Source organism: Bradysia coprophila, unplaced genomic scaffold (assembly GCF_014529535.1).
Source record: "Bradysia coprophila strain Holo2 unplaced genomic scaffold, BU_Bcop_v1 contig_138, whole genome shotgun sequence".
NCBI classification, from domain to species: Eukaryota; Metazoa; Arthropoda; class Insecta; order Diptera; family Sciaridae; genus Bradysia; species Bradysia coprophila.
This window is the reverse complement of record NW_023503409.1, coordinates 4501651-4511477: the sequence shown is the minus strand read 5'-3', so window position 1 is coordinate 4511477 and position 9827 is coordinate 4501651. Positions and strand designations below refer to the sequence as shown.

The 9827-nt window shown below is 36.9% G+C and overlaps 1 protein-coding gene across 1 annotated transcript; it reads left to right on the top strand.

Moving 5' to 3' along the window:
- The first annotated feature begins 1214 nt into the window (after positions 1-1214).
- Positions 1215-7186, top strand: LOC119073442 (xanthine dehydrogenase-like). The gene is made up of 15 exons (XM_037178931.1): positions 1215-1402; positions 2543-2715; positions 2784-3098; positions 3158-3362; positions 3421-3644; positions 3704-3937; positions 4000-4569; positions 4640-4877; positions 4972-5337; positions 5398-5650; positions 5711-5820; positions 5886-5972; positions 6033-6839; positions 6901-7011; positions 7071-7186. The coding sequence occupies exons 1-15, from the start codon at positions 1363-1365 to the stop codon at positions 7139-7141; spliced, it is 3804 nt and encodes a 1267-aa protein (XP_037034826.1). The 5' UTR covers positions 1215-1362; the 3' UTR covers positions 7142-7186.
- The last annotated feature ends 2641 nt before the right edge of the window (positions 7187-9827 follow it).

The following is a 9827-nucleotide window of genomic DNA, read 5'->3' as shown; positions in this document are numbered from 1 at the left end:
CAAGGGATTACTCATTCATATCGTTAAAAAGCTGTGACAGAGTACAGTTTTGGCCGACGTTTTTTCTATATCGAAAGTTGTTTTAGCTCCAAAGTTAACCCATTTTAGTCTAAAATCGTCATTTTTTCAAAGTGATTTACCTCACTGTAGATGATAGCGACAATCGATATAAGTCTGTAACTACATGACCTCAGCTGTCCAATGATACCATGATCGAGCCTCGTCACCTGTGGGAGAAAAACACGTAAGAAAATGTTGGAAGTATCGAAGTAATCTTGTAATAGTACATTACTATACCAGTGAAGTAATTTGATATCTCGTATCCAGATGAGTAAAAGTATCCGAGGGCTTGAGCGAGGTACTTTTACTCATCGTGATACGAGATATCAAATTATTTCACATGTAAAGTATGGCGTTTTACTTTACGAGCGAGGGAAAGGGTCTTCACTAGTGAGGAAAAGGCCACATTACCTCACTAGTAAAGTAAATTCATTTAATTTACTATTTTAACTTAGTAGTTTGTTCATTCTGTTTCTGATTGTTCGTGAATAAGCATCTAAATTTTCTTCTGTTCATCAACTCAATAGTTTCTCTTCTATACTCATATTCCTGCAACTCTCTACAGAAAATAGCACTTTATAGATTTCGGTCCCACTGAAGACACAGAAAAATTTTTAAAATGTGAAATGATTCCACTAAAAAATCGGTCCGATTTCGGTAGGCTGTTTTTCAAAAGGATCGCTCTATGGGCCTTCCACTTTAATTTTCTATTATGATAATGTTGTTATAATTTGAGGATATCTGAAAATAATCAGTAGTAGAAGTAGAGACATCTAAATCATATCAAGTAAAAAATTCCTATGTCGTTAGTCGCGTTAGTCCTTTTGAACACTCATCAATAAAGCATAAATATAAAAGTCATTGTATGACTTCAAAAACTGTCCAGCACAGTATATGCGATAACTGCTGTCCAATATACGTTAACTGCTTTGACACCCGTGGAACAAATAATTTCATATGATTTAATTGACGAGTTATTGATTGTATTATATTTTCAAGGGAGAGATAAAACAAATATCCGAATTTTCATTGATAACCGATCGTATATAAACATAGAATTATCACAAATTTAATCACTCACGATTAGTAAGTCGTAGTGTGCAGTAGTCCCCGTTATATAATAGTGAACATTTCCGATATAATTCCTTTCCGTAAAAGTTGGACTTTAATAGGAAATTTCAAGTTGCACAGCTAAAAGCTGCAGATTGTAGAAAGTTTCTGTGAAAGAACTGTGGTTACTTGATACTGTAAACGGCTCGTTAAATAATTAAAACGAAAAGTGTGCTTTTCGAATCTACTACAATGAGTGTGATATTTGTTATCAATGGAACGTTGTACGAAGGTAAAAAATCATTCGTGTCATTAAGTTCATCTTTGATATAGTTTGAAGAAGACGAGGAAGATATAGTATGACAAGGGCATTCCGAGGTCTACGATTTATACTCAACCGTAGCAATATAGCTTCAAGCATTAACAAAGGAAAAATTGGATGGTAATTACATTCATAAAAAGCTCTATCGTTAAGTGAGAAGAGAGGATGCATGGTATTTTTCGTAAGTGTTCGGGCACATACCATTAAAAATTATTGGTTTTTAACGTGTGACAAACGAGTGTTTATGCTTGAAGCTACAATGCTATGACCCGATTATATTTCGTATATCCAGCATAACGAGTATAAAATTGATACAACCTTCAAATCGTCAATTACTCAACAATTTTATTGATCATGAACCTCAAAAAGGGGTTGCAATCTGCAGATAAAGTGTTTGCGAATCGATTTGAATATTGAATGTAATTGATTGCTTAATTTTGCCTTGACTCCTCACTGAAGAGGCTTCAATTGACAGATGATAACCCAAACTTTTGTTTCACTTCTAAAAATAGGCGTGCAAGTAGTATTTTCTACGCACGAGATAGATATGATTCAATGGAGGTATGATTATAAATATCATTCATGGAAGCGTTCAGAACGATGATAGTTCAGTAATCTAATCTAATCAATTGTAATCTAATGCTTAATCAATCAAAAGCTAATATTGTTTATTAATAGTGACACAGCTAAAAAATTTAGAAAGTCTTAACCGTTTACGGACGGCTATATCATCTGTTATCAAAACGACAACGAAAATAAACCTCTGACTAATGTGATCTTAGGAAGATGCATGTTATGAAGTTAAAGATTTGGCGGCAATCTGTTGGGTAATCTTCAATGTTGAGATTTTTCCTTCGACAACGAAATTTAGATTTAAGCTTCTCCAGTCAAAAATTAGCACACATCCTCTGAATATATTATTAGATTTTTAGCTTTGTCTACCCTCGTGTCACTTTATCGGAAATTAGTGAATACGACAACGACATATACACAACCATTCGTAAAGCTGCAAAGAATCAAACACTGAGTCGATCTAGCCCATTTATCTGGCTCTTATAAAAAAAAATCATTTCACCTACATCTCACTGACCAGTTGAACATGATTTTCAGTCAATTCGTCAACTGTTCCCATTGACACGAGCTTGAACACTTTCATTCGAACAAAAGCGGAATTAAGTGGAACGAAATTCATGTGCTTAGAAGGTGGTTGCGGAGCGTGTGTAGTGTCGGTTACAGGAATTCATCCAGTTACTAAAGAAGAAAAGACCTGGGCCGTGAATTCCGTAAAAGATACACTTTCTTCATTCCTACAACTAAAAGCTAATTTATTTGTTTTCGATGCATTCGGTAGTGTCTGTTTCCAGTATTTGCATGCCATGGTATGAGTATAACAACAGTCGAAGGAATAGGTAATAGAAAAGATGGATACCATCTAATTCAGCAGAGGTTGGCTTACCTTAATGGTACTCAGTGCGGCTATTGTACTCCCGGCATGGTTATGAATATGTACAGTTTGTTGGAATCGAAAAACGGTAAGGTTTCGATGGAAGAAGTGGAGAATTCATTCGGTGGAAATATATGTCGTTGTACCGGCTACCGACCTATACTGGATGCATTTAAAACGTTTTGCTATGATGCCGATAAGAAGCTGATGGATGCTTGTGTGGTAATTGGACTAAATGATGTGCAATTTACATACCTTACTGTAAAATGTTTCTATTGAAGGATATTGAAGATTTGAAGATATGTTCCAAAACAGGCAGTCCGTGCGCTGGCCTTTGCCATAAAACGTCGTCGGAAAAATTGTTGAATATTTCATTCAATGACGAAAGACAGTGGTACAAGGTCGCTAGCATCGACCAAGTTTTTTCAATCTTCGAAAAATTGACTAACGAACCATATATGCTAGTCGCAGGAAACACAGCACATGGTACATCTTTCAAAATCTTTCACATTTAACTCTGACTGAAATAACCTCATACCAACAGGAGTGTATCGTCGAAATGAGAACATACAAGTATTTATTGAGCTAAACGGTGTTGAGGCACTGCGATCACATTCCATTGGTAATGATAATGTTACGCTTGGCGCAAATATGAGTCTTACCGAAACAATGGAAGTTTTGAAGAAAGCGTCTTGTCGCTCCGGTTTTCATTACCTCAAGTATTTTGTGGACCACATTGACTTGATTGCAAACGTTCCAGTTCGAAACGTAAATTTAGTGTGGACACACAAGTAATAAAAACGTTTGAAAATTTGAGGTATTTCTAGGTTGGAACTATCGCAGGAAATTTGAGTATTAAACATCAGAACGTTGAATTTCCATCCGATTTGTTCTTGATTTTGGAAACTGTGGGCGCTAAACTGAAGATAGCAGAAAGTGCTACGAAATACAGTACCGTTTCTGTGGCAGAGTACCTAAATGTGGACATGCGTCATAAAATAATTTTGAATGTAGTGTTGCCGTTACTCGACCAGAAAGAGTACACCTTCAGATCGTACAAAGTAAGTCATTGCGGATTTCTTATCATTCAACTCAAACGAATAAATTCAACGAAACGTTGTAGATAATGCCGCGTTCTCAAAACGCTCATGCCTATGTAAATGCAGCTTTTCTGTTGAAACTGAATGGTGGCAAAATTTTGTCGGCTCGCTTATGTTTCGGCGGCATTAATCCTCAGTTCATCCATGCCACTGAAACGGAACAGCTCCTGATTGGAAAAGATTTACATACGAACGAAACAATACAAGAAGCGGCCTACTCACTATCAACCGAATTAAATCCAGATTGGGTTCTCCCCGACGCAACACCGGAATATAGGCGAAATTTGGCCGTATCCCTGTTTTACAAATTCGTGATCGGCACATGTCCCTCATACATTGTTAAGCCCGAGTATGTGAGCGGTGCCGGAATTTTGAAGCGTCCTGTGTCACACGGAACACAAGAGTATGATTCAAACAAAGATAAATATCCGTTAACCCAAAACGTTCCGAAGTATGAAGGATTGATTCAATGCTCTGGTGAACTGGAATATATAAACGATTTGCTTCCGTTGAAGAATGAACTTTGGGCAGCCTTTGTTCAAGCCACCGAAATACATTCGACCGTCGAAAGTATTGATGTATCAGATGCAATGGTAAACACATTTTAGCTTTGATATTGGCAATTTTTTTGTGCTAATTTTGGTGACTCTGCCATTTTCTTAGAGCATTTCAGGCGTACGACACTTTTTCTCTGCGAAAGACATACCCGGAGTGAATAATTTCATGCCACCGTCGGTGATTGAATTTATGGGTCCAGCAGAAGTTGAAGAGACATTCTTGAGCGCTAACAATCCGGTTTTGTATTATGGGCAACCAGTTGGCATTATACTTGCTGATTCGTTTCAAATTGCTAATCAGGCCGCAAAGAGAGTAAAAATTTCTTACAACCCCAGAGAGGACAGTAAGTTTAAGATCGCTGATTAATCCAAATGACTAAACAATCAAAAATCCATGTTCTCTAACATTCAACCTGTTCATATTGAATTGAACTTCAGACAAGCAAATAATCACGACTCTTCATGACGCTCATGAGAAGAAGGCTGCTAACCGATACAGGCCTATACCACCATGTAAAATAACACCAAAAATAACTGATGTCGACACCAGTAACTGTAAGAAAGTTGTTGGAACTTTGGACCTGGGCACCCAATACCATTTCACGATGGAACCACAAACAACAATTTGTTTACCAGCCGAAGATGGTATTACGGTTATGTGTGCTACACAATGGGTGGAATTCATTCAAGTAGCTGTGGCCACTACTCTCAATATTCGAAGTAATGATGTTAACATGCAATTGAGACGTATTGGTGGTGGATATGGTGCTAAGGCTAGTAGATCTGCCCAAGTTGCATGCGCATGTACGTATTCTGGCTCACATTTAATTTCGTCATGCCATACTTAACTCTCGACACAATTAGGCGCTGTTGCTTGTAAGCTTACCAATCGTCCAGTTAGATTCGTTTTGACAATGGAAGCGAATATGGAAACTGTCGGGAAGCGACTTGCATTGCTAAGCGAATACGACATCGATGTTGATGATGATGGAAAGATAATGAAAATGACGAATCAATTCGCTCAAGATTTCGGATGTTCGTTGAACGAAAAAGTGATATTCACCACTGTTCAGCACATGACGAACTGCTATTCAGTCGATACGTGGAATGTGTCATGGTAAGGTTAAATGTGAAGATAAATGTTAGTAATCAATCATTGGTGACTTCTTTGTTGTAGCATGATGGCTGTTACCGATTCACCAAGTCATACTTTCTGCAGAGCGCCAGGCTCTACGGAAGGTATAGCGATGACAGAGACCATTATGGAGCACATTAGTCGAGTAACTGGTAAGAAACGAATTGAGTAACAAATCGAAAGGACACTTACTCATTGATGGCACATTTTGAAATAGGTAAAGACCCGTTGTCCGTTCGGTTAGCCAACATGCCGGAAAAACATCAAATGAGAACGATGCTGCCAAATTTCCTTGAGGATATCGGTACTTAGTATTGCTATTTAAACTCAGAAATTCAATTTTAACATTCATCCCCTTGGAAAGGTTTCTATGCTCGCAAAGCTGAAATCGACGAGTTCAATCGTAACAATCGGTGGCGTAAACGTGGTATTTCGTTTGTGCCAATGGATTATCATCTGCACTACTTCGGTATGTATCCCGTGTTTGTGGCCATTTACAGTGACGATGGTTCGGTTGCTATCACTCACGGTGGTATCGAAATGGGTCAAGGTATAAATACTAAGGTGGCCCAAGTTGCCGCCCATATTTTGCAAATTCCAATGAGTTTGGTTAGCATCAAAAGAATGGACAACGTAGTGGCTGCTAATGGTTTTCTCACGGCGATAAGCATTGCGAGCGAAGCCGTATGCTTTGGAGTCAAGAAAGCTTGCGAGGAATTGTTGGAACGAATGCGGCCGGTACGGGAACAACTCGGAAATCCTGAATGGAAACCGCTAGTACGAGAATGTCATCGTAAAATGATCGATTTGAGTTGTAAATCGACGTTCCACAAGGACGAGGTTAAAGAGTATTCCATTTATGGATGCAGCTGTGCCGAAGTTGAAGTAGATTTGTTAACTGGAAACGTCCAATTGAAACGGGTTGATATACTGGAGGATACTGGCGAGAGTATGAGTCCTGGCATAGATGTGGGTCAGGTGGAAGGGTCATTTGTTATGGGCCTTGGTTACTGGTTGAGTGAGAACATAATTTACGGTACAGAAAAGGGCGAATTACTAACGAACCGCTCATGGTCATATAAACCGCCCGGTGCAAAAGACATCCCCGTTGATTTTCGTGTCAAGTTCTTGAGGAACAGCTCAAACACATGCGGAGTCTTGCGGTCGAAATGTATGTGAACTTCTCTTTACATCTGTAAAGAAAGAAATTAATTTTATAACCTTTGTTACAGCAACCGGCGAGCCGCCTTTATGTATGGCCATCGTTGCAATTTTCGCTCTAAGATACGCAATAGAATCGGGGCGAAGGGATGCTGGACTTCAAGACGAATGGTTTCATTTGGGTGAGATTGAAAGATTTTGTCGTTTAGAGCGTTCCATCTGATAATAAATACTGTTTTAGGTGCTCCATCAACACCGGAAGTAATTTTCTTGAGTGCTGGTAACTCAATCGATAACTATCGACTTAATTAGGCTTACAGACACTTCCACACATATCGTTGCATTAATAGAAATTCACATTAGATCGAAAAAGTGGAGCAACTGTCGCGCCTATAAGTTTTTATCCTTTATTTGCATTCAACATATCGGGAGAATTTAATAAAGAAATGATAAATTGAAGTTCATTGGATTTTTCTTATAGATCGGTAAACATAACTAACTTTGTTACAGACAGCAAACATATGATCAGTATTACTATCGGGTCTATTAGTTCCATCGATGAAAGTATTTTTAATCAGTTGATTTCAAATCTTGTACTTCAATTTCTTTAACATGCATTTTTCTACATAACGGACCACATTACCCATTGCGTGTCATTATTTTTGTCTTCGTTATCCATAACAGATGAATAGCCGAATATGACAGGTTAAGTGGTACTGCACAAATGAGTTCATTTAATTGAACTACTGACTTTCCCACACCCCTACATCACTTAAAAAAGGTCAAACTTTGCCCAAATCGGTTGTTGCAGTCACAATTTTTCCATTTTATTTGATTCAGATCAATTTTCTGACTTACCTCTGATAATAATATCAGTAACAATATCAGTCGTTGATTGTTTTCAGTTGTGAAGCTTAAAGAGAAAAGAGGCAATTTTCTTAAGTATGAAAGATTTAACTTTTTATTTAAGTGAAGTAGTATGTGTCACTGAAAGGAATCAGTCAATCACTCAAATACATCTCATTAAACTTATATTTGCAGAGGTTGTTAGAACCCGGTACACCTCAGCAGTATTGTAAGAAATAGTGAATCCAACCGGTAAAAAGTTGGTATCAAATTTATCGGTTAATAAACGTTTGCCGATAAATGAAATCGATTCATTTAGTAAGAAGTTCACCATCATTTGGGAGATATGTACTTTTCTTGCTGCTTTCGAATTGTGAAGTCCACTTAACAGACCTTATCAATGATGAGTCATCATAAGTTATAATTTTTTTGGGTTTAGTTTGTTTCTTTCGTTTTATTTGTTCCACATCCACACGTATTCCACTAGCAGAAATAGCGTTTGTCTTTACGTTTCTTCATTCCAACCAGCGTTACAATAGTACCACTCTTTTAGTTCCACTTTTTTTCGTTAAGGGGATAAGAGGAACTACTTCCATGCCGCATACATGCAGAGTTATAGTTTCACTTTTTTAGTTCCACTATTGTAACGTTACGTTGCATATATGCGGTGTTACTACAGTTTCACTTTTTCCCTTTTTAACGAACAAAAGTGAAACTAAAAGAGAATTCTGCACTATTGTAAACGCTGGTCAATTAAAACTTTATTGCACTATTTAACCGAGTAAAAACTTTAGATGAAGTCCGTTAAAACTTCTTCATGTGTGTCTTGTTTCAATTTTTTTTTAAATGAATAATAATCAATTTTCGTTAATTTGTTAATATGAACAGTTCTCACATCGAACGCTTTGTCAGCAAATCCAACGAAATGAATTCCCGAAATTGATCTCGAACCTTTGTACTTAACCTGGTACAGACGGCAAGCATATGACCAGTATTATTATTATATTATTGGGTCTATTACTTTCATTTCAAATCTTGTACTTCACTTTTTTTAACATGCATTTTTCCATATGAAGGACCATATTACCCAGAGCTTGTCATTATTTTTGTCGTCGTTATCCATAACAGATGTGAATATCCAACCGTGACATCCAGTCTTATGTCTACCTGATGTTTTGATCAATTTTGTCAACTTGATTACTAATACTACCTTCCAACGAATTCACTATTGCTTCAATTTCTGCTATTTTAACTTCTAATGATGATTAAGTTGTGATGCATCGATTTTGCTATTGATTACAGAACCTTGAGTTTTCTGTTTCTCGTCAACTTCTTTTAGGTCCTTTTGAATGGTATCAACGTTTATTCTTAAATTTAGAAAGTTATAGGATGCCATAATATTTCGATTTTTGGGGATAAGATAAAATGACTTCAATAATAATGCTATAAGAATTGTTAAACAAGAAAATGTCATTGGGATTTTGTACTTTACCCATGTCAGTTCAGTGGTCCAGGCTCTGCACAGATGAACTGTTTTGTACTGTTGACTGAGTGGAGAATTGTGATTCGTGTAAATTAAAAATTTCGTTTTTATTAACATGTCACAGACGGCAAACATATTAACAGTTTTACTATCTGATCTATTACTTCATTTGATCGAAGATTTTCAGAGATTGATTTCAGAAATCTCTTACTTCATGTGTCTTTAACATGCTACATTCGACTTCGTCTCGAACCATTTTCCATTTCTCGAACATGAAACACCCTTTACAGTTCTTGTAGTATAAATAACTATAACCTGTTACAGACAGCTGTCATCTGTTATCGACAAAGACAGCAATAATAAACGACAAGCTCTGACTAATGGTGTCTTAAATAGCAAAAAAGCATGTTAAAAACAAATGAAGTAAGAGATTTCTGATATCAATCTCTGAAAATCTTCGATCAAATGAAGTAATTGATCATATCAGATCACCTTATTGATTTCAAATCTGGTACTTCAATTTTTTACTATATAAATGACCATAGCTTCTCATTATTTTTGTCGTCATTATCGATAACAGATGAATAGCCGTATGTGCCAGGTTAAAGGACTCGATATATATACTGATCTGCTTGATTTGTTTGAAAGGTTAAACCGGGAAATATTTTC